The sequence below is a fragment of the Pezoporus occidentalis genome, unplaced genomic scaffold (assembly GCF_034315485.1).
Source record: "Pezoporus occidentalis ecotype Australia unplaced genomic scaffold, CSIRO_AGI_Poc_V1 ctg7, whole genome shotgun sequence".
Classification (NCBI taxonomy): domain Eukaryota; kingdom Metazoa; phylum Chordata; class Aves; order Psittaciformes; family Psittacidae; genus Pezoporus; species Pezoporus occidentalis.
In genome coordinates this window covers 7,775,335-7,801,532 of record NW_026916052.1, presented here as the reverse complement: position 1 = coordinate 7,801,532, position 26,198 = coordinate 7,775,335, and the positions used below count along the sequence as shown (strand labels likewise).

The window sequence follows — 26,198 nt, the reverse complement described above, 5'->3', positions numbered from 1 at the left end:
TATTTTAATTACATGCATTTGTCTTGGACAGTGTTACCATAGATGAGAATATTCATAGAACAAGCCACTTAAAAATGGTACCACAGAAATCCTTCTATAATGTAGGAATTTGACTGTGTAAATGTGAAACAATTTCAAGGATGTCCCAGAATTCTGAAGAAATACTGCTTTCAAACTACAAAAGTCTGTTTCCACACTAAATTGCAAAGATATAAAGCTATTTACTATTGTTTTAGTGGCTACATATCAAAATTTGGTTAGTCATCCGGTAATTGCAAAATCTACAAGTTTCAATGTTGAAACGAGACTTGAGTCTACCCAAAAGTAAACTGAGAAGTACTTTCATCTTCCCTTTGAAGAGTGCTTAAAAGCCTGTGCTTTTCATTTCCCTTTTGTGATCTTGCTAATTATGGAGCCAGTAGATAGAAAATAACCACCAGAAATTCAGGTTCTGAGAAATTCATAACTCACTGCTACTGAACAACAAAACTATGCTTAAAGGTATTTTTCCTCTGCACTTACTAAGAAGTCAGCTCCCTCAGGTAAGCATTTAAAAAAAACAACAGGAGTTACATCTGGTTTAAAGAGGCTGAGTTACCAACTCAAAGCTTTGTAGTTTAATTTGTATATTTACCTTTTGGATACTTCTAGGTTTCTGGGTTTACTTTTAATCTTTAGAAAAGCCACATTCCAAAGTTTTAACTCCCCCCCTTCCCTCCCTCCCTCCCCCCCCTTTTTTTCCTCCTTTTCCTTATCCGTCAATAAGGAAAAGTCCTGTAGAATAAGCACCATCAGGCTGACCCGAAAGGACTGACACAGGAACAAATTAAAATAAAGGAAAAAAACAAGTACTGTAAATACACCACACACAAATAGGCCACATAAGCCAATGCAGAGCAACGAGGAAATTACATTATTAAAAATTTTTTATTTAGGTTTGGTCAGTACAGGTAAGATAATATTGGAGTCACAGAGCAATATGCATAAACAGGATACAACAGTTCTTAAAAACTGAGTAACTATGCACACAATCCATAAACATTCGGTCACCTAAGGAGAAAATGCACAGATGTATGGTGGGGAAACCTTAATTAACACTGAAACTACTACAGGACTCCTTTAGTAAGTCCATCTTTTAGTGATAAAACTACTGTACTGGGCAAACTTGGCAGTCATAAACCCACAGCTATTATGACAAATCTTGAAGGTGGTGTTAAGTATAACAGTATGAGTAAGAATGCCCTTACACAGCACAGGTTCTAGATATACACAGATTTTTACAGACATCATTTATGTTATACTTTATGGAAATAATTTCCATCTCAACTTCACATTAACTCATATAAAAATAACTTGAGCTACACAAACGTCCTCTTAGCAACATTCAATGTAATTAACTGTTAAAATTTCCAAAGAGGCAGAGGTATTGAAGCAAAAAGAAACCCACAAAAAAGGCAAAATTGTGACAAGTATGCACTAATTTAAACGGCTTCTGGACAGTATCCTCTCCCAATTTAAATGACACTGTATAAAAATGTTGCAGAAAAATGTTACAAAACTGAACCCTGCGCATTTACACTGGAGTCCAAACCATTCTGGACATGTCGAGAACCCACAGTTCTGTTACCTTTCATGCTCACTGTTTTCTCCTCTTGAGGATCATGATTGGAGTCTGTGTCATTTGAGTGGTGAGTGAGAGAGTTTTCACTGCCAGTGGGAGAGTCTACACTTTCATACCCAGTACTGAGTTGGTTTATGTAGCTACCACTTCCTCTACCAGTTCTATCTTCAGAGTGGTTGGACAGCTTATTACCATTCCCTGGAGAAGCCGGGAAGTCATCCTCCGCGCCGCTACCCTCCCTATAAAAACCAGGCCCAGACGTCCGCTGATGGGAGGAGCTACCATTGCTTGGTCCGTTCGCCAGACGGCTGCAGTCTTTACCCACAGCCTCTCCCTGGTCTGTAGGCTCAGAAGATGGAGTCCTGCTGGTACCTGGGTTGGATGCCTGGGACTGCTGCTGCTGGTACTGTGCCAACTGCTGGCGAGTCTCCTTCAACTGCTGCTGAAGAACTAGAATGGTACTCTGCATACCCTCTACCTCCTCATCAAGCTGGATGATGAAGTCATTCAATTCTATATAAAGAAAACACATTTGTTGCAAACACTTAATAGCCCATACATAGCTTGAATCTCAAAAAAAAAATTAAAATCCTACAACTCAACATTTTATGCTGAAGTTTTTCAACAGACTTTTTCAGCCATCAGACATGCACTGGTTTAGATACTCTGCCTCTGAAGGAGAAAATGCTTAACTATAATCTACATATTTTTTATAATGCTACTCAAAATGTATGAGAAAAAAATAATTTCTGGGCAAGAAAGGAAGATATCTGGAAAACAGCTCAATTCCAACAATTAATATTCTGCAAAAACCACCTCATGTATGTACTTTTACTGAAGTACAAAACCTCAGCAGAAATCCTGTAAAAGTGACCATGAACCACATCAGTATAGAATACATCCAAGTAATTACAAAAGTCTCTTCAGCAACAAAAAAGATTTTAGTCACATTTCAAGGACGTTTCAGCTCTTACTGGTTTAAATCCTTTAAATCCCACATAACAGGACACTAAAACACCTTCTTTCTAACAAGAGTGTGAACTAATTCAACAGGGTGTTTTAGTACTTATGTACTAAAAGGATTTACAATTAGGACTCTATTTTCAAGCAAAACAAATTTGACCTGAAAACAGTAAAAGAAACACTAACTCCCTTAGTCTTCAACTGCACCATTGATATGACAGCAAACAAAATACAAACTGCTTATTACTGTAAGAAGTCATAAAATTGAAGCCTTTTTGCTGCTATAGAAAAAAACATTAGGAAAACTTACTGCAGGATTACTGTCATCTTTGTTGATAAGGGGAAGAAGCAGTAGTGCTTAAAGAACACATCTCTGGAGCTTACTTCACTATACTGTACTTGATATGCAAAATCTTTAAGCTATGTCCACATTTGCTTAAATTATGAGCTTGATAAATTTAGATTAATTGCATTATCTAAACAGCAGTTAAGAAGTAAAAGGTAACTATTCCAACAACATGTCACTACACAGAAAAAAAAAGCAATTTCCCTTAAATATTTATTTTATATTGCTACTTTCTCAAAAATAGGACTGGGGGGGGGGGGGAGAGAATGAATTATCCTTAAAAATACAGGATACGTCAGATTTGGATAATGCCAAATCAAGTCTATGCTATCTTAGACTTCAGTTGTAAGACAAATACATATCCAGTGGCTTACATGATGCCCAAACAGCTCATTCCTCAAGACTTACTGTAATAATCAGGTAACCTACCCTGTTAACAGTCTACCAAAAAGACACTGATTCTATGCAAAACTCTCATAAAAGGTTTTCTTTGTATTTGCATTTTCTCCTTCATTTAAATTATGCAAGAGGCCAGAGCTTATAGGCAATTTTGATTTATTGTCAAATAAATCAAATACTGTAAAATTTGGACTGTTAACACAAATGAACTATTTTAGTTCACCTGAGTTACTTAAGCATTCTTAGGCACTGTTAAAGAGTTTCAGCAATGATTTGCTTTTAAAATTATTTTGAAATAAGTCAGAGTTAATGAGAATCATTCTATTCTCAGTGCATGCTTAGCTTCATGCAACATTAATAGCTTTCATCTTACCAATTCACCAATAATATGTGCAGTCTCAACATTCCTTATTAAATAGCAAAGCCCACAGTCTGGAGTTTCAAATTAAAATACTGCATTACTGGAGCTGTAAATCCCAAGTCCCCCAAAGTTGTTTTGGTGGTTTATTTTGTGTCTTTTTATTATTAATACTACCAGTAAAGGTTTACAGTTGGTCATATTTTACTCAATGTTGTCCTTCCACTCTGGCAAAGATGGTTTTACAGTTGTGTATCATCAGGAAATTAAACTAGTACGGCAAGGCAACTTCCATTTTCTTAAAAAAATCCCTTACCATCCTGACTGCTTTTAAGTTCCTCACTATATTTCTTCTGTAAAGCCAACTCTGCCTCAAGCTGTGCAATACGTCCTTGGGACAGCTGCCTTCCAAGCTCTTGATTCTCCTGGATAAGCATTCGACACTTCGCCATTAACTTTTTGCCTGTTTGGCTGCAAAGGAAAGAGCCATCTATCACAAAATGAAGACAAAACCTGCAGGAATCTTCTGCAATCACAATCACAGACAAAAAGGAGATGCAATTTCTGCATGTCACAATTCAAGGAACATTATGCCTCAACATAATTGTCATAGCAGAAAGTCTCCCTATAGTTACCACATGCTGTTCCAATGCCAGTTGATCTTCTTTCGCTGTCCCATAAAGCGGAAGGCAAGTTTTATTACTGCAAATACGAATAAGCATATTGTTCTTTTTTGATACCAACATCTGGATTATCAGTATGCACAATATTGCATGTACTAATTCTCAATGGAGTTAAATACTTGATTAAAGATGTGCCTTGTGATTCAAAAGATAAAGTACTGCATAAAAATTACATGTGTAAACTGAATTATGAACAAAAACATTCTTCATTTATTATACTAGTAAAATTTAATAATTACATTTGGGTGAAAAGAAAGTTGTTTGGGAGGGAATATTAAATCCCATTTAACTTCTCATAGTGACATCTGTATTTCTTTAAGAGGTTTACACATTCTTTTGAATGCTGCCCAGGTATTCTCCTTTAAAAAAATTATGTCTGGCTTTCAACTCAATTTATGTATTTGACAGTAATGTACACAGTCAGTTTCATGATTTTTATGGTCAGCTTTTCCTAAGCACATCTTGCATGGTGAGAACAAAATGTAGTTAAACATTGGCAGGAAATTTAGGAAGGAATGTATTATTAATCTACTTCTTTTAGAATGACAGATTTTAAGTCATGAGTAATGCTCATTAGGATATCTGTTTTCCAAAAGAAATGGGAAACAGGGAAAAAAAATGGGAAACAGGGAAAAAAAACTGAGCCAACAAGATTCAATTTAGTAAATGAATAACATCACACATCTTTAATCTTCATTATAAAAACTGCACTGTAAAGCATTATAGGAAGTAGTATGCAAATTAATATATAGGCAATACAGCTGACTCCATGAAAGAGAAAAATTAAAGTCTTTTAGGACTCTTCATCTGCCAGAGTCAGGATAGCAACCACAAACAGTTCTTTTGACAGGCTCAGCAACATAATAAAGCTGTCCTTTTCTACAGAAGTTCTGCCAAACAAAAAATTAAAGAACAACCCAAACTTGAACAAGTTTATTGTGAATTCAGTGGCAGAACTTGCATTACTTTTTAAGACCAAGAAGGTCATTTCATTTTGTGTGTTTGCTTTTAAACAAGTGACAAAGATCAAAAGAACCCGAGGGTTAAAAAAGTAAACAGGAAATTTCCGCTACAATGCACAGCCATGTTTCTCTCCTGCAACCAAAATACCCAACCAAAAGAATTTAAAATAGTAATTTCCTTAACTACCTTTTAAGCATTCAAGCCTTAGACAACTTTTAAGTTCTGCCAACTCTGCCCCATTTAACGTTTCCGACTGACTTTCCCAAATCTTTCAGATGGGTTGCTCCAGAAGGAATCTGGCTGTGTAAAGTCCTGGAAGCCTGAAAATCTGCTAAAGGCAGCAACCTGTTTTCTTTCTTGATGTGATGTCCAATGCCAGGTCCTTGAAGTTTAAATTGTGCTGACCTAATACAGTCCAAGTCACACATTTAAGATGCAAGTTTCCTTAGAGATGTTCATTCTGTGTATAGCAGGACCACTTTGGAGATAACCAAATATAACATACCCCAAAAGTTGTTAGGCAGACATGCCATGATTTTTAGCCATTTGCAAATTCCTGTTACTGTACAAGTTGAAGAAGTTCACAGTGCTTAAGTCATTTAACGCTTTTCTCTTCACAAAACAACATCAACTGCAGAATTAGCAAGTACCAGTTACCTTGGAACTGGGACAATTTTAGAATCCCATTAATTTCTTCATGTTAATGCCTGCCAAAATGTAAAATATTTATTACCTGTATAGAAATTTGCATAGTTACCTATAATGCTATTTCTTCCCATTAAAATTTTTCCAGATGTTCTGAACCAGTATGGCACCAAGTAACTTCTCCTCGCAATTTACAAAAAACACATGCAAAAATATAAAATCAGTAACTATCAGCTGTAAAACTAAGTTTGACGTTGTTGAACATGCATGCAACAAAACCTGTAGGAATATAAGCGGTTATTTCAGAAGACTAGTGTTTGTTGTACTAGGCTTACTGCAAATGTATACCTACATTTAATGATGGCTAAACTGGCTTAGCACAGCCACTCCCTTCATTACATATCCTTTTATTTCTACTCCCAGCCATCAACGATTACACTGGACCTCTTTATCTACAGCTAAGGCTCAGGGTTGCAGTTAACACGTTATCCTGAGCACCATTCAGGGATCTGATTAGGAACATCATCTATTCGATAAACTAGGCCAGTTGCCATAAAATAAGAGTAGTTGCATACAAGGATGGACAAATAAAGCAGATGCGGGGAGCAGGATGCAAAAAAGCATGAAAAATCCTCTAAGTACTTTACATGTGTCATCATTTCTTTTCCACAAATAACAAAACCAGACAAAACCTTTAGTTATTTAAGATAGCCTCAATTATTAACCAGGAAATAACTCTAATTTCCTGTACTCCAGCTACCGTATATATGAATTATGCGCATTCACACCACTGACTTATATGATTATTATTAAGGTATGTTGGAGCTACAGAAAGAAAATTTTAATACTTTTGCTTGAAAAAAAGTGTTACGTTACTTGTCTCTCCTCACAGATACGTAACATATGAATATATGCATACACATATTTAGAGTCTTAAGACTTAAGAAAACAACCAACCTGTATCTAAATGTATTAAATAATTTTCTAAACTCCAAGTTAAAATAAGCAGTCTGCATGGCATACCTTTATAGTGAGCTTTACAAATGGCTTGGTAACACATTAACAATTTATTAATTCAAGTCTTACCTCTGGTCTGATGCTAGATCATTAAAATCTTAGATACTGCTATAGCAAAATCATTCCAGATGTATCACTTCTAAAAAGGTAAAGTTTTTCTGTAGGTTTTTCTTTTGCTTTTAAGTCATTATCATGCAAAAAAAAAATAGACCTGCGTAAGTGCACTACTCTTCGATCCCATAGTAATCATCTGAAGCACAATCAGTTAAGGTATTTCTGAGTTAAGATACCTCTGAGTTAAAAAATACGTAATGCCATCTTAATCAAAGTGATCAAAACAGTTAGAATACATCACCTTCTGTGACAGCTGGATGTCTTTTCTTTTAATTTAAAGTATGAATTTTCTGGGATAAGACTGAGTCATAAAATATTACCCAACTGTTTTGAAAATCAAAACCTCAGATTATTAAATAGAATTCAATTAGCTAAGGAAAAAAAAACAAACAAATGCCATATCAAATCTGCATTTCACTTTACAGACCTCAGACACACACTCCCCACTGTCTGAGAATGCTACTCTTACAAGTAACTTGGGACAACAGAACAGAGGCATCAATAAGAGTAGCAAAGGCTCCTTCACTGATTCCACCAAGGAAACTGCATGCATTTAGATTTTTCTGGTTTGTTAAAATACTCACTTTGTTTTCAGAGAACGAGACAATGCATAAATAACAACCTGTTCAATTCTCGTTCGTCCCAGGAGTTTCACAATACAACAGTATAACCAGTAGTGTTCCTTGAACTATGCATTACAACTATTTCAAGGCACATTTTATATAGAAGTGCAATACAAAAAAAACCCAGGTGTACAAAGGAATAAAAACACCCCACCAACACTGAAGACAGTTGCCATTGTGTGCCTTCTGTATTGAGCGTTTGATATCAGTTCTTAGTAGAGAAGATCGAAAAATTCTCATTTCTGCATGAAAACATGCAGTGAAATACTTATCACAACCAGTTTTTCTTCTATATGCTAGTTGTGATCAAATATATTGCTTCCAGCAATTTTAAACCTGCAATTAAATAGAACGTACATTTTGTACAGTCCTAATTTTGAGGCGTCCACAGTATTACCAACCATCCAGGAAACAGTTCATTATTTAGCAACATTGACTTAAGGCTCCTTCAAGTGCTAGAGAGCCCAAAGGCTAAACAGTCAAATGTGTACACTACCACTGTTGTGATATCAAATAGCACTCATGGCTATTCAAAAGTGGTTAGCAAGTAAACTCTTTAATGCAAAATTCACCTCATCGAGTTCTGACCCAGCAGTTCAGTGAACAAGCAGGAAGTCCACAGTCTTATTGGCAAAACTGACTTACAGTGTCTCTAAGTCACTAGGCTCAAGGTTAAGAGCGAAGCATATTCCACTTCTACATTTTACGGGAATTTTACATGTTCAATTCATGATTTATAATCTCTAGGTTCTCTCTCCTCCAAACTGTCTGTAGACACAGTGTGCCACAGACTTAAGACTTCTGTTTCTCCCTCTATTTTCTTCAAATAGAACAATTTCGCAAATGTCTACATGTTCTAGAAAAGATTTTTTTCGAAGATGGCCATTTCTTCAGAATAGTCCGACGCCGTCAGGCCTCTGAAGCAAAGGGGGAGAAAAAAGCTGAAACACAAGGTTCATCTGGTAAGTTTTACATTAAGCATTACAAGCTGGACAGTATAAGAATCTGGCTTTTGCCTCAAAACGTCTGAGTCTTGGTGTGGAAACGAGTACTTGGTTGTCCCACCATAGCATTCTCGTAGTGGGACTGTCAGGGAAGTCTTGACTGGGGAGTATTTGTTTTGTTTACCTATCAGGCGTAAATTTCCAGGCACTCAGTTCATTTTGGGCTTGTTCCAGTTTGTCTTTAGTCTGTTCCAGTTCACCTTTCATTTTTAGGAAAAACAAGTTGATGGCTGGGTCCACCATTGTTGATCGCAGCTGGGCAACACTAGGCTGCTGGACTTGCTTGAGGTACTGAATCTGATTCTGCATAAAATAAGAAAAAAAGACTGTTATCCTTACAACATTAAATAAAATTTTAATGTCATTTAGATACATATAGTTATTCCAAACATAACTTCAAGGAAGCTTGCCTTCTTTCAACACTGTAACCTGAAAAATGCAGGGGAAAAAAAAAAAACATGTCACTTTTGCCCACCTGCACCTATCAATGTGCATATTCACCCAATCCCTCATCCCACCACCTGTCAAACTTAAACTTCCAAGGGCCTTTCCCCCCACCTCCGCCTCTTGCTGCTTCAAAATTGGTTTCTACATACAGGGTAACATTTGCCAAAGCAGTGACTGGAACACCAGAATATACCCCGTCTTTTGTATCTGCCTGCACTCCTCTGAGGGAAAAAAGAAGTATATTCGGAGAGTTATCTGCTTAAAACAGACAGCTGGTTTTCATGTAACCTGAAAGTTAGTATGGAATATTACAGTCTATATTGACACATAGTATTTTTAAGCAACTACTACAAAGGTTTTTAAAAACTTTTACATGTTTTGGAAATGCAACAGTCATTCTTAGGAATGCAAGTCTGCATAATTTTTTAAACAAAATAATTTAGAAACATTAACAGAAATGAAACATATTTTGGTTTAATTTGATTCTCCTACAATAACTACAACCCAGAAGATTTATAGTTTTACAATTCAAAATCCAGAAGACTTACAATACAGTCAAAATTTCAGAAGGAGTAACTGCAAGAGAATTTCTATTAAATACAACATTAATTAATCAAAACCTGGATGGATTTAAATAGGATTCCGTTTTTTAAGTTTCTTACGTTTTAATTCCATCACAACAGACAATAAGATGTACTAAACGGTACGTATTTAGTTTAGCTAATCACTAAAAATCACATCAGCCTCCAGAGTTCCATTCTTAGATTCAGTTTTTTATGCTCCTTGTATCACACACATTTCTTCTTCGTCAAGAGATGAATAAAATTACACGAGATTAAGAAACAAGCATTAACTGAAGGTTGGGGGGTTGCCTCCTCCTGCACACACAACCAGACTTGACAACAACAGTTTCACTGATGAACAGTATAAGGCATCATCAGCAAAACAGAAGCAAAAACTCACCCTTCACACATTGCTTTACTTGGGACAAGCAGCAGAGTCAAAAGCCCTGTTAGTTTAACCATTTTCATGTACAGTTACTTTGTTATGGGGTCTTTACACAGCAATAGTAAAGAAAAAGTATACTTAAGTACAAACATTCTATTTACCTTAATGCACAGTAGCGACCTCAGTCATTTCTTGACTGAAGACAACACAAGTTTTAATTTATATATTAAGTAGCAACAATTTTTATTTCAAATAAGTGATTTCAAAGGCACTGAAATAACTATTTCCATTGACTCCACACTGATTTGATCTTACCAAAATAAAAATGTTTAGCTACCTTTAAAAATTTAAATAACCACCATACTTTTAAACATACAAACTTTTATATGCCCAAAAAGAAACACAGAGGGACTAAACTACTCAAGAACTCACCTACAAACATTACTTCAAAACAGAAAGTCCAAATTAAGTTCATCGTAACATTTCTTAGATGACATTTTACCCCCATGGGTCCCTTGCCTCAGTGAATGTACAAGATGCTGCTCACTGAAAAACAACCTATTTAATTTACTGTTCTTGTCTTTTCTATACCCATTCATCTTTCCAACACTTGCACCAGTGGTAGTATTTCAACAACCTGTGAACTCCTTGCAAGGACTAGCACTAGTAGAAGGCAAACCAGCTAGTTTAATGGATGTTTGCACATACAGAGACGCTCCAGCTGGCAAGGCATTCCAGGAATAGAATTATGCTACAGCAACATTGCTCGCAACTTATTTTTAGATGGGCATCAAAATAAGGCAAAAAAAAACAGACCATGGTCCTTGTCTTATTTAGGCCCAGCTCCCTCCCTCTTAGACTTCAGCCTAAGAACCGTAACAGCTTTCTTGCATCAGTGGCACAAAGAATTGCTGCCACCTGCTCCTTCCTCATGCCAAAAATGCACGAGAACACTCAAGAGAACCCAGCTGATTTTGTCTGTTGTCAGTTCCTGGACAGAGCCATTTGGATATCTAGCTCAGGCCCCTAGGCCATGCAGAGAGCACTGCACAGGCTCTACTTAACACCTTGTTCCTGAAACAATAGAGAAGAAAGTATCTGCTGAAGCTGAACAATCCTTGCTCACTCCCTCCCCAGACTTGAAGACCATTTATTCCTCCAGTTTTTCTAACTCAATTTTTATCCATTCCTCCGTATTTGTAACTCCCTTCCTCCAGTTTTAACTCCAGAGGTCTCACCTGCCAGGTTTTTCATCCACCCAGACCTAGCAACCTTATCCTCAACATGACCCACTCCTAAAGCAATCCCATACCTCCTAACCTTCTGCCTGCTTCCTTATTCCATTCATCTTCCTGCTTATTCAGCCCAAGCCTCCTATTCTTGCTCCCTCTAACCACTTTCTGGTACATCCCTTATGTTGATATTCCAAGTGGCAAAGCATGGGGAGCAGAAGAGTTTACCTGCAGTCAGGAACAACTTCAGGCTAGAGCTGAATATACAGGAATAGTTCTCTCCAATGGCAGACCCCAGGATATGCCCACTCTAACACCTAAAAAGACTACGGGCTGTTCACATTCCAAAACACAAAAGCGCGCTCTGGCTGGTATTTTTCGAAAGCCCATCAGATGGACAGATAAGGATGCAACTCCACAGTTATAAAAACCTTGATATCAGCTTTCTCTCTGCTCTAACCCAAGACAGGGTAACATAAAACTAGAGTTATTTTAGTGGGCATCAGGCTGCAGGGAATCTTGTTTGGGTGGATTATTTTTCTTTTGCTATGACAGGTAATAACATTTCCATCCCCCATGCTTCTCACATACTCTTAGAACAGCTGAACCTTTTCAGCTGAAGTTGTACAAAGATACACAAAGAACAGACCCTCTGACATAAAGAATTTAACCAACAGAACGCAGGTACTTAACATAAAATGTAAGCACTCTAAGTAAGTACAACTACATATTCTTCTTACAAGGAATACACTGTGAAACAAACATGAGAAGAAACACAAGACAGCTGTAACCTAAACCACAAGTAGGTTGAGTAATGACCATGTAGGTACTACAATCCAACTGCACCCACAGGGAGCTTCTACTCGTTACCTGTTCCATAGGAAACCTATTTAAGTAGCAAGTATTTCCAAATGCCTGTCTGCTCACTGAGCTACAGTAGCTGTGCAGTAGCTTGGGAGGCTTCCTGAAGCAGCAATAACTTGATCACCCCTCTCTGCCAGAAATAAAGCTTTATGTAGAAATAGTAGCCAATATTTTACCTGCACTTCCCTAACAGCAGCAACCTCTTTTATGAGGGCTGTTCCTGCTAGGGGAATGGTAGCTCAAGGCTGCTGCCAGCAGGGTACATGAAGTATTAAACCCCTGAACTTCAATCCAGCCCTTTAGTTAGCCACCCTAAACTATGCAGAGTAGGTCTGCAACACCAGTCACACTCTCAGGAAGCTCCCAGCTCAAAAGAAATCCATATATTCTGCTGCTAGACTAAGCACAGATGACAAGTGAGAATGGAGCTAGGCACTCAACTATCACCTAGTTTCTTCAAAAAGAGTACTGATACAGAATTAGGACAACAATTCTGCCACAGCTATTCTGACATGCACACCTACACTTGCAAGATGATGACTGGTGACTTCTGTAAGCTGAAGTAGGCTTTTATGTATTTTATCTTTTTAAAAGGTGGCTACAAATTAAAACAGTAACTAGGAAAGTCACACCTTATCTTAGAGCTAGTACATTTTAACTAGCAAGTTGTTTTACATAAAAATCACTAAACTCCCTACGTCTTTATCAGCAACTATCATTTGAACATGCTATTTTTAAGTTTTAATCCTTTCAAGTTTAAATAAGGCAATTTTGTAAGTATAAAATACGTTTCAAAAATGCATTAAGAGTAATATGAACAATAAACATGCAAGAAACTTAACATGTTAAATGCTCCATCTAACTGAGATTTGACAAGAAACATTAAAGGCTGACATATAAATAACTGGTCACTGGTATATTTTACATGTCAATATGGACTACAAAAAATTTTTAACTATGCTAAAAGTTATTTTATGAACTAAAAACTAGACATGTCAAATAACTTATCATAGGGTGAACATTTTTGTTCATTTGTGAAATGATTTAGTATCCTACAGCTTAGCTTTGCATCTCATCCAACATGATTTTGCTACTGCTACTTCACTGGGGACAAAAAAAAAAAAAAAAACACAAAACAAAAGAAAACCCAACGTCTAATACTAATAAACAAAGTGGTCTTTCAGAGTTTACATCTGAAAACACCTGAAGGTGCCAATGTCTCTATTACAGCTTCTAGCCCCCTTCTTCAAGGATATATCTTCCTATCTCTGTGTACTATGGAGATCACATCCTTGATGTTATTCCTGTGTCAATATCAGGAAAAAACAGAAGCCACTTGGGTGGATAAATGTTTGGGTTTGTTTCTTTTCAGTATCCCATTCCCACCCCCCCCTTCCTCCTCTTTGATTTTTAGTACCTTAAAATAAATAAAAGCTCTTCAGAAGTTCTTCTAAACACATTCTGAGAAGCCTGTGCATTACAGCTTTAAATATCTACAAGTGCAACCAAAAATCCTAGAAGTCTTCAGGATCTTGTCAAAACTCAAATACCTGAAATTTCTGTCTAATTCTTTTAGAAATAGGCAGAAAGGTGAAAGTAGTACACTCAAATCTTGTTTTGATGAAAAACTTGTATTTCTTTTTATTTTTTATTATTTATTGTTTCAGTGATATGCTCAGAAGTTAGAAAGAAAAAAGCACAAAACCTCTTATTATTGCTGTTCTGCTGTTCCTCATGGCAGGATTTACCAGCAGAACTAACAAGAGAAGCAGAATCAATATAGTAGTCTTACTACTAGGGAAGTGGTGTGGTATAGCACCAGAACAGATCTTCATGAGCATCCTGGGCTACATTAGAAGTGATGCCAACAGGTCAAGGGAGGTGATCCTTCCTCTCCACTCAGCACTGGCAAGACATCTGGAGTACTGGGTCCAGTTCTGGGCTCCCCAGTACAAGACAGACATTAGGATGAGGCCAATGAAAGGCCATGAAGATGATTAAGGGGTTAGAGCATGTGACATACAAGCAGATGCTGAGAGGGCTAGGGCTGTTCAGCCTGGAGAAGAGAAAGCTCAAGGGGAGCTTATCAGTGTGCATAAATACCTGATAGAGGGAGTAAAGTAGGCAGAGCCAGGCTCTTCTCAATGGTGCCCACTGAAAGCACAGAAGGCAATGGATACAAATTGAAACAGGAAATTCAACTTAAAACATAAGAAAATGCTTTTTTCTGTGATGGTCACTGAACACTGGCACAGGTCACCCTGAGAGGTTCTGGGGTCTCCATTCTAGGATATGGTCAAAACCTGACTGTGCACAGTCCTTAGTAACCTGGTCCAGCTGATCCTGCTCTGAGTAGGCAGGCTATACTCGACAAACTGCAAGTCCCTTCCCACCTCAGTGATTCTGTGATTCATATTTTGCCACTGCAAACTTCAGGTGCTTTAGCCCCTTTTCTCTTCATACCATCTCTTACTGTGAACTAACATCATCTTATGGTCTTAAAAGTAGTGAAAACACCGTGTACAGAGGTAACTGTCACACTACTATACCTGAGAGCTCTGAAAACCTACGGGGGGGGGAAGGAAGGCTGAAAGAAAATAACAGAGAAAAGCCACAAAATAAGAGAAACTCTTGTAAGTATTTCAGAAATTAACAATAAGCAGCTTTTCACAATCTTCCCTCAGGAAATACCAAATTAAAGTAGCAGATAAAATTTATGTTAAGAAATCCAGAAAAGCTCAAAAGTCCACAAAGTGGTAGAAGATAGTTTCAGAAGTCACAGAAACCCCACAGAAATAACAGAGAAACAAACAGCAACAGAAAAGGCATTCAGTACAACGAACATCAGAAACCCGAAAAGACGTGCCCAATTTCAGAAGAACTTCCCCTGGAAGTCAGTAGCTCTTTCCCCTATCTATCCAAACAGATGCAGAAGCTTACCAATACCCTTGTTATCCAAATCCAACACGTATCAGCCTAAAGCTTCCTAAATGAAACCCAGCAAACTCAATCTTATCCTTATGTTTCAATTTCTTCCTGCATCCATCTGGTAGTCAGAAGTAACATCTTTGGTAAATATGCACAGCTGATAAATGCTTGAAGAAAGCAAGCATGGTTCATGCAAGAATCAGTGTGGTTCTGAAGAGGAAGTCCTTTCAAGCACAAGTGCTGCTGAAAATCTACTGAAATAATAATTAAAAAAGCAAACTTTAAGAAGTGATCTTTACTAATTCAGTGGAAATTTAAGTGCCCTGCTATTTCTTTAAGCACAGAAAATATGATGCTATACATATATGACAACATAGCACATGGGTACTGGCTCAAAAGCTGATATGCCTGCAAGTCTGAAAACTCATCTTTTCCAAATACTTACAGTACACTCTTGCATCTCCTGCTCTTTAGTTGCCAGCCTCATCACCAGAATATTTTCTCTTCGGGCAGATTCTTGCTGTTGCTGTTTCAGCTTCTCTTCAGATTCTCTCAATCCCGTCACATCATTAGCTAATACAATAACACACAAAAAGCACATGTCTTACAGCATCCTCTCATGAACAGTTTTTAAAGACAGCTAAACAAATCTAAAAACCAAATTCACAAAAAGCAGAAGTCATAAATATGCATGACTACAGTAAGCATAAGAAAAAAAATCAAAATATCATTAAGTGTTAGAAAAGCTTGACAACAGTTGGTTTTAAATACATCTTTCCAACCCTTCCTTAAAACTTTGAAAATGTTTATATAGGAATAACTTCTAAATTGCTTGCTTAAAACCTAGTACTATTGCAACTTGCGCTCTGAAACTTGGGAAGCTGGAACTGCCCTTAAGTCTAAGGGATAACTAAGGCCAGGGTGGGGCAGGAGGGAAATCTACACTGCCAAAAAGCAATCCAGTCTATAAAACAGCGCTATTGGTCATCAATCCTCAAACTCATTTTAACACTCCATGAGGAAACAGCAAGATATTTGAGAACTTCAAAAATGGCAGTTTAGCCGCAACTGGCATCCTCCTGATCCATGAAGATTTATGAAAAGCTTACGTATGAAATGAGAGAAGGCAGCACAGTACACTGTCAAATTACTCCAGCAGGAACACATGCAAACAGCATGATACAAACAATATAGATTCCTCTCCTACTTGTCATGTATACAATGAGAAGTTGGAATAATTAAGATTTTTATTTTTTCTAATTACATGAGAATGATCAGCTGTAAACTAAGAACATAAATTGCTTCAGAACAAGTTGTTTCTAAATAATCATTTGCCAATAATTCAATAATACTGATTACTACAGCCCATACTCCATACCAAGGTTTCCAAAACCGAGAAACTGGGAATGTTAAAGCAACTTATTTATCTGTGTTACCTGGGGACTAATTTTAGACCTATACCTCTATAAACTATTCCTCCTTGCACATGGTTTACAATCTTGCAAGGTCACTGATGCATGCAGAATTCTGATGGGGGATAACACTTCCTAACAGAAAAGTCCTGAAAATGTACCTATTTGGGGAGTTATGTTTTGAGATATTTCCCCCCCACAACTGTCTGGGTACAGATGCTCCTACACATGCAAAAACAGACTTCTGGATGCTGTATAAGATCTGTAAAGGAAAATAAGCGGCTAGGAAAGTTGGGAAAGACTGAAAACTTACACTAGAAAAGAAACAGATTTTTTCTGACAAGTAACTGACATACAGATTATCTCATTTCTAGCAGTTTTAGAAAACACAGATATTACTTTAACACCGATTCATACAAACATTCAGGTAACTTGTACCACTTTGAAACTTGGCTAACTTACAATTAAGGTCTGTGTACTTGCTCTCCAGAGCTTGCACGTATGCTTCATACTGTTTCCACCTATTGCAGAGATGAAGAGAAAAAAAAATTTTCTGAAGCTCACTTTATTAAATCAAGGCATCTAAACCTAAACTTTCAGAGTATACATTCATGCCATAACCAGAAAATGTCAAGAAATCATACAAGTGCATAAATGGCAATTCCAGGTTTTTAAAAAGGGGCTCTGAATCATGGAAATGGTTAAATCCACTTTGCATCTCAAAAGAGTAAAAAAGTAGCTGTGCATTACAACATGGAAAACTGATATCTTAACACAGTAATATTTTGGACAAACATTGGGATCAAACACTTATTACGTATTTATCCACATAAAGTACACAAGATACATCTCATTTTCAAGCCAGAACAATTCAAGCAATTCTGTAACAGAAGTCATAATATAAAGATAACACGAAGTGTGTTACCAAGTGAACAAGACATGCAGAAGTGTATTACAATACACTACAACTGGCAATCGAGGTTAAGCAGTTGTAGCAGCTCATTCAAGTCAAGACTACATTCTGATTATATTCATGAGCCAGAAGCCAAACAGTTTACTAACTCTGTGATTGCACATTATTTAAGCAATTCATCCACAGCCAGAAAGCCTCACGCTTGAAAACAGCATTGCGTTTCACAGAAATCATCAAATCGGTAGCAAATCAAAGACTGCAGTAAAGCTTTGCCTTACAAGCAAAGTTCACAGGACAGCTTTTGGGTTTTTTTTGTTTTTAAAGAAGTACTTTGCTCCCAATTATGTATCTTCCTCATGATGGTACAACTCCACATTGTGAAGCAAATTCATGTATTAGCTTACCATTAGAGAAGGGGTAAGTTTTGGTTCCCTCCCTTCCCAACTACCCTTTGTTCCTGACACCTATCTTATGCCAGACTCATGGTAACTGCTCTAGTTTAACTCTATAACCTACATTACTACCTCAGTCAAAACTAGAAAGTTAACTTTGGATTGTTTTTTACTATCTAGTGAATTCAAACAGCCCATTAAAGGGTCCTAAGAAGCATCAGATCTGTAACAGCCGTTGAGATCACTTCACTGGGAAAAGCAAAAGCAAGCACAAGATCTATTCCTTTTATCAGCAACAAAATTTTTCATCTCTTTAGCTGAACATGAAGTCAGCATCAATTAACCCTCAAGCTCTGTAGAAGAAAACTTCTGTATTCCCACTTAACCCTTCAGCTTATCTTTGATTGAAAAGGAACATTCTTAGGAACAGAAGTTTCACCATTTGACCACTAAAAACTCCTGAACTATTAGTTCAAGAGATTTCAATCCCCCAAAGTAAAACTGGAACAGTCCACTAAATACCAAGCCTGGAAAGAAAGAACTTAATTTTTACATGAAATAATTACATTTAATGAAAGAGCTGGGCTTCAAATGCAGCTGCAGAATTACTTGACTTTTAAGTTACATCTCACAGCCTGAAAACTGTAATTGTCAAAATTGTTAATACAGGCTGTACAAGAGCAACTGAAATGAAATGAAGACCTGAAACACTAAGTAGACATGACCATCACAAAGAAAAAGATCAAAACACCACCACCATCCTGCCCACAGTCACCAAGAACATCAGAGATAATACCTCCAAGTCACTCCTCAACAGCTGCTAGTATTTAAGCAAGAACTTAATTCCTGGAAAAGAAAATCCAGAGTGCACTAGGCCATGTCACGGATTTTTCAAGTCATGTGCCTGGAGAAGTTGCGGCTAATCTAGCAGTGGACGTAGTATCACCTAGAAATCCCAGCTACCAAGTTCAATTCCACCACATCCCAAGGGTCCAGAGCTACAAGTTAGCAAAAAGAAAAATGTCAGAAAAAGCTAGTATGCCCTGAAGCCTCACTTAGGGCCCACTGCTATCAGGAAACTGAAAAAGTCAACTCGCAAATGCCACCATATGCCACAGAGTAGGTCTTTATATCCACTTAGAAACTTTGATGAAGACTGTCCAGAACTACTGTAATCCTCTGCATAAAAGCATGCCACTTCCCTGTAAGACACAAGAACCGATTAAAGACCTCTGATAAATTAGGAAAGTTCCTATACAAATAGCATTCCTAAAAATTACACATTTTGACCATTTTCCAGGTAGCTTATTTTACAGGCTCTCCAGGAAAAATAGTTTTATCCCCAAGTACATTCTAAAAGTTCAGAAACAGAAATGTGAACCTGAGTGGGAAAAAAAAGGCTAAAAGCTTTTTTCTCCAATCAGTTTGGTTTCACTCATTAGCTGGCTTCTTGATCTGTTCAGCAGTTCATGTCAGTAATCTGATAGCTAAACACTGGCAATCTGAAGAGCTTCATTTAAGTGCTACTTGGAAATGCACTAAAGAACAGAGACAGAACTGTACACTGAACTAGACAGTCCTGAATCTGATTTACATTCAAGGGGCTGCTTACAGTCTCACATGAACTGGAAGGTAATTGACCAGCATTATGTAGGTTAGTTAATTCCCTTCTTTCTCTAAAAATATGAAGCAGACTGAACTTTGCAAGTCCAGTGACTGTAATAAGTTTAGAAATGACTGTAAGTACATGTTGACTGACATTCAATAAAAGCACTATATTTCCTCAGAACTGCCTGTGTAAATCAGGGTGCCTCAAATAACCAGGCCAATACCGATCAGATTTTTAGCTGTGATCCACACAGTGCTTTGTTATGTTCCTGGCTCTTCCTCACAGAAGCTCCTACACAATCAAGCTAAGTAGCTACTGTGTTAAAGGGAAGGGGAAAGATGAAGGAAATGAGTCCACAGCAACAAGTAATGAGACAAGCAGAAATTCCCAAAAGGCTGAACTGAAAGGCTTTTTGTTGACCCTGCTCGTGTTTAGTCAACAGAAGCTAAAATGAGCAAACCTGAATTATGTACTTCATGAAACACAACAGTGAAATTTGGATTTATGGCACAGAAAGTGATGAAAAAGGGTATTTTCTACATATGTGTCTTATCAGTGCAATTGTACAGCAATGAGGATGTATTATCCAAAAGCAAATGACACATGCTCATATCTTAAAATGCATTTCCCTCCCCAAAGCATGAACCAAAAATAAAAAGGCATTCTAAATCTTAATACAATGCAGCAGCATTCAAAACACACTTTTCTATGTCTAAAACTAGTAGAGATGCCTTTGATTAAAATAGCATTTACATATAATATTTTATTCCAACCTACACATGAAGCCAGCAGTTAGTGTAGTAATTGCCAGTTTTACATGAAATCACAAGGTGCACTTACTATAGAGCCATTAAATATGCACCCCAACAAGCAAACAAAACAGTGTTCTCAGGACTGCTTAATGCAAACAAATGGACACAGCCAAAATGGCATTTAAGTTTCCACTTCTGGGTATAATGGACAGTTATTCTCCTTAAATCCATCATGTGGCCTTTTTGAGAGCAGAAGCTGCTTTGTCTGCATTAAGATCTGATAGCAACACAGCTGTCATGAGCAAATTCTCTCCTGCCTCTTCATTAACATAGTTTAGCTGCTGACATACTTTACCTCTTTGGGTATATTCCTTCACATTCTCACTTCAATGTATCCTGGAAATGCATCTCTTCTATGATAGCAACTAATCACTGATAATGATTGGTTCTGAATAATTACACTCAGAATCCTTTTTTAGCCTCCCCTTTTTGTTTGCCTTTTTGTTTGTTTTGTTTTCACACTTTCAAGTAGAAAGCAAGTGGCACAGAATCCATGCTTTGGTACTTTGACAGGAATTTCACAGCTGGAAGTAAGGGCATAGCTAAATCTGTAAAGGTGTTTGCTATTCCTGCGAATAATTTTGAGCATACGAACTTTTGTAAAAAGGTTCACAAGGCCTAAACCACTCAACATCAAAGAAGTATTTTTTCCTACTGTTTAAATACATTATCCTTTACCACCCAAACAATTAAGATACTCAGAAGGCAGAAACCAGTTTTAAATATATGAAGCCAGTCTATGTTGACTCCGCTGGCAAGAACTGTCACCCCAGAAGTGGCAGGATAGTTTGCTCAGCAGAGTGAGTAGCTGATCATATACACTAAGCGTTGCACTTTATCTTCAGATTTCTACAGTTTAATCTTCGTTTCATGAAACAGCAATATCTGAGACCCTAATAATGCTAATAAATTACAGTTTACAAAAAGCCAAGAATTAAAGTTTACCAAAACAGATACACAAACTATTCCAGCAGATAAACAGATGACCCACAAATACCTAGTTTAGTTAGCTCCTTGTTACAAGTCAGGAAATTCAGATATACAAACAGCTTAGATTAGTTTCTTTAAGCAGGTGGTCTGTGTGACAGGATTGCCTATTATTTTTTCCATGGTGACACTCAGCCTTCTAAAAAATGAGAAAGATGATCAGGTTCTTCTTTATGCAAGTTCTAGGTGATGAAAACTTCATTTTAACACTTTACTGTTAATATCTGAACAAGCTGAGAAGAAAACCTAAAACTTACTGTAGGAGTAAGGAGTTGACATGTTTCTGATGTTTAAAAATAACTTGCTATCTAGCAGAGGAATGTAAGCAACCATATCTTCTAAAGTTACAAGTGAAGAAAGAACCTCCTACTCATGTATTACAAAATATTATTCAGGATTTTGTCTCTTTGGAAAAAGTGATTTTCCCCAAACCATATACAAAAATGTTTTAGACAAGATGAGAACTTTACAAAAGGAATGCATCATGAAAAGGATAAAACAGTTTTTCAGAAAAAAGGATGCTAAAAAGAATGGAAAAGGGAGGCTATACATCTCATTAAACATTCACTAAAATACTGAGATGGAAAAATTGCTTTTTACTTTACCTTAGGATGAGTTCATCTCTAGGTAAAACCTTAAAATCTGCTTCACTTAGGCGAACCTATGGAGTAAAAGGAAAAGCATGACTTACCAAGCAGTCATGATTACCTGGGAGGGTAAAGGCCTAAGTATTTTTAAACATACCTTCTTTGGGAGAGGTTCTTCATTCGTCATTGTGAACTCTGAAAGGGAAAAAAAAAAAAAAAATCATGATGTTTTGTAGTATAGTTACTAATTTATACGAAATGCTGAGCAAGTCAGAAACTTGTACTTCTAGCCTTAATTTTTATCTGCAATATTAGACTACTGAAATATTGGTTTCACACACTGCAGAGCCAGAGTACAAAACACCACCATGACAAGTTTGCTGCTGTAACCTAGATATGAAGTCAACAGATGCATTTTTTTCTAAAAGGTAACCAAAACTTCCTTTAGCTGTCTAAAAAGCCTACCACAAATCAATTCTTCCTATTTAACTAAGAAAAACTACCCAACTTCATCCATGTATGTTCAGCTCAAACTGACATTCTGTATGTGCCTGTATCTACTTAACAGTTTTTTTATAAGAGAATAATCAGGGTTTGAGGAAAGTCACTTATATACTGATACTTCACTAACTCTTTGGAAGAGAAAGAATAATTTGTGAATATTACCGCTAGCGTTTGGGTCATGTCAAAATAATACGTTCTTCCAAGTCGTTATTCTCTTACTTTAAAAATTCTGATAAACAGGAAGCATTAACCAGTTATTTTAAAACCCATGTGAACATTAAAAAAAAAAAAACAAATAAATGACTTGAATACACACAAGAAGAACTGAATTTGACTGTGTATGTAGCATAATAGGATGGCACTGTGCTAGATTAACTATTTGCACTTCCTTGAGCTACTGGAAACTCTTCCTTACCTCAAAAGGATAATACGTAATATTTTCTAAAACTATGATTACATATTGATTTATAATATAAAATATAAAAGATAAGCATGCAAGGAACAATGAATCCAAGGCTTGCTAGAGGCATTCATATTTGCAATATGCTTTCCAACACAGAAGTGGCATATAAGATTAAAAAAGCTTGTAAAGCTGTTGTAGTGCACATATACCAGAAAAAAGATGTGTCAACTCCTTGGTTGTAACCACTTAGCTTCACAAAAACAATGCTCTTAAGTAGTTAAGACACTCATTTCTTGAAGACTTTTACAGACTACAGACTAGGTATTTCACAACATCACCTAATGAACTAATTTAACTTTTCCAAATCCTAAGACAAACAAATACACACCTAATGAAGTAGAACCTTTCCAGTGTACAGTAACCAATGACAAACAGCACTCTACTAAGGGCCCTGGTTAATAAAAATAAGCACCACCACCCCCAAAATCCAAGTACAATGTACAGATAAAACAACTTCCAAGCCTTTCACAAAAGGTGACATCAGAACCCACAGAAAGGTTTCAAAAGATATTCATTAGAAGCATCTCACTGATGAATAGCAGCTTCCTGTTCCTAGTCTTACTAATACACAGGCAACTCCCCCACTTCCACCACCTTCCCTCTCACACAGAAGTTACTCAAGCATTTTGCTTTAACTTCTGTATGCAGTTCCTTATTTGAGCTTGTTTTATCAAGAAAGTACCTTATACATTTTCAAGTACATGAGACTATTGATACAAACTGCTGGTGCCCAACTCAGCCATCCAAAATAACACAGAGCAACTTGAAATCACAGGGGGAATGCTCAAGACCACTGTATTTAGGTTGCCTACCTCTCCCATTATAATTTTACTGAAGATTTTTTTAATCTTTTAGCACCTTCAGTATTTTGAAGCAATCACATAGATTTCAGGAAGTTTTAAGTCCTTGACAGAGAGCAACATGATTTTCAAATGTCCCACCAAATTACAGCTGATTAAATTGTGCACAGATGTCATTATTTGTGTGCTCCTCAGAAAAGGACAAACACACAAATAACCAAAAAGGTGAGTTTCCCCAGAGACTTGTGAACCCTGCAGCAGCATACAATTATAAACTCTTGATTGTTGTCACAATCCTGACTGAAAGAAATCAAAGGCTGATGTTTCTTCTATGGGTAGCCTAACACTGTATATCCAGATCTCATGCAAGGTTCCAACATTCAGTTCTCTACAGCAGCAACAGACCTGGTGACTCTAACCTCTACAACCAGCTTGCCACCAGTTACAAAGCCATCTCTTGCTGTCAAAGTCATAAAAGTGCTGAAGGACTGTGTTACAGAAGTTACCACCTTAATGCCACCTACTATCACTTGTAGCAATAGAATCACGCACTAGAAAAACACACTTGCTAAAAATATTCTTCCGGTTATTTCAGAAAAGCTAGGTTGATCACATCAACAGGCAAACACTAGTGCTCTTTCTGTATGTGTGGATTTCACCTCACGACTCCATGCAGCAGCTTTTGTAGCACTTATGAGTGAGAAAGTTCCTATCACTATACATTTCTACCATTGCACTCAATTTTTCAGAAACATTAAGAGCACCAGGTCGACGATATCAGTTGTCAGTGACTTGCTTTAGCTGTTTGTTGGCAGATTAATTTGTATGCTACAGACATTACAACTTTGAATTTAATACAGTAACTTGCACATTGAATTTAATACAGTAACTTTTCAAGAACTGTGCAAATCCTCACTTGGCTCTCCTCTGAAGAGATGCATCTCTCCTACACAGGTCAGAAAACTTTTGCAAGAGCATGATGAAATGCTATTTTCTACAATAAAGAACCACCAATGAAAACAACATTCCTGTATAACTGACTGGAATTAACACGATTATATTTTGTGATTTATATGATGAACAGCTTAGCAGTGCTATCCTAACTAAGCACTTTCCTGATTTTGGGGAAACGATGGCTGCTACGCACCACTCCTGCATATCTGCTCCTGGCAACAAGAAATATAAAACCCTTCCCCATGCTCGAAACAACACTGTCATGGGCACTGAAACTTTTTTTTTATGTAATCTCATCCTGGTTTAGACTTTTATGACACTCTATGAAAAACAGTGAAATATGTGAAGTGCATTTTAATTTTGGGAACTCCAGTAGTCTGTATACCTTTTACTACGAAGCTTAGAAAATACACGATTTAAGGTTTCAAAAATACTCTAAGAAACAAAGTAGCTAAATAATATCAGGTATGCTGCTTTACTAGTTACACCTGAAGTAACCGCCAGCTATTTTAACGATATGAAAATGAGTTCCAGAGGGAAAACCCCGGCATAAGCTCCAGAGAACCGAACTGGGGGAGGAGGACAGAGAACCTTCAAACCACCACCCTGACCGAGCAGACTCCACACTCGCCTCACCAACCGCGCTCTGAAGCCGGCACCCGCGCCTTCTCACCCCCGTCCCGCCGCGCAGCCCCGCCTCCTGCACAGGGCCCCCGTCAGCCGCGGACGGGCCGCCCCACCGCAGGCGTCTGACAGACTCCGGCGCCGCCGCTCTCCCGTAGCTCGGGCACAGCCCACCCTCGCTCATCTTTAACAAGGGGCGACAGAAACGCGTCTCCCACAGCCGGGGGGCGGCGGCCGTGCCCGGGCGTGACGGCTGCGGAACGCTCCCTGCGGAGCAGCCAGGCCGGGCTCGGGGCCTCACACAAAATGGTTCTAACTGCTTCCGCTCCGCCCCCTGCTCGAGGTGAGGGATGGAGCCGCCGCCACCGCAGTTTGGCGCTCCGGGACCACGAGGAGCCCGGTCCCTCCCGCGGGCCCCGCCACCTCTGGGGTGAGAGGGAAGCGAAGGCGGCGGCGGCAGGGAAGGGGCGGGGAGGAGCGCTCGCACGGTCACTCACCTCCCGCCCGCGGTGCGGAGGCCTCGCTCTCCCAGCACGCTAGCCGCCTGGGCCGCTCCCGTCACATCGAGGGCGAAACGCCGCCGCCACCACTCACACTTGCCACCAACCTCCGCGACCAGCTCTGCGAGAACCGCCGCTCCGAAGCCGGGACGGCCACCGCCGCGGCGTCCCCACTACCAAGACTTCCCAGCGCGCTACTCCCGCCCGCTCTTTATTTGCAGATTCTCTGCGCTACAAAATGGCGCCCAAGGAGGAAATGAGCGCCCGGCCGCCCCGCCCCGCCCACACACCGCGCTCGGGGCGGGGGCTCTGAGTGCGCACGCATCGCGGCGCCAGCCGCCGCAGTGGTGTGAGGGGAAATGGCGCGGCGTGGGAGCCCTGTTGTTGGCAGCCTTCTTGTGGGGCTGCCCTGGGAAAGCGGCTCCGCCGGAGGGGCCCGGCCCTGCCCTGCCGGTGCGGCGGCTTTCCTTTGGTTGTTCGGGCGTG

The 26,198-nt window shown here is 38.4% G+C and overlaps 1 protein-coding gene across 2 annotated transcripts; it reads right to left on the bottom strand.

Moving 5' to 3' along the window:
- Window positions 1-919: 919 nt before the first annotated feature.
- WTAP (WT1 associated protein) lies at window positions 920-25,980 on the bottom strand. Of its 2 annotated transcripts, none has more exons than XM_062641880.1 (8): window positions 25,710-25,980; window positions 22,025-22,062; window positions 21,886-21,941; window positions 17,030-17,088; window positions 15,601-15,728; window positions 8,861-9,039; window positions 4,004-4,158; window positions 920-2,134 (listed from the first exon to the last, which is right to left on the bottom strand). In XM_062641880.1, exons 2-8 carry the CDS (start codon window positions 22,052-22,054, stop codon window positions 1,551-1,553), a joined length of 1,191 nt encoding a protein of 396 aa, XP_062497864.1. In that variant the 5' UTR covers window positions 22,055-22,062; window positions 25,710-25,980; the 3' UTR covers window positions 920-1,550. The 2 variants fall into 2 exon arrangements, with proteins under 2 accessions (XP_062497864.1, XP_062497865.1); XM_062641881.1 differs by having other exon boundaries at window positions 25,820-25,980.
- Between the last annotated feature and the right edge of the window lie 218 nt (window positions 25,981-26,198).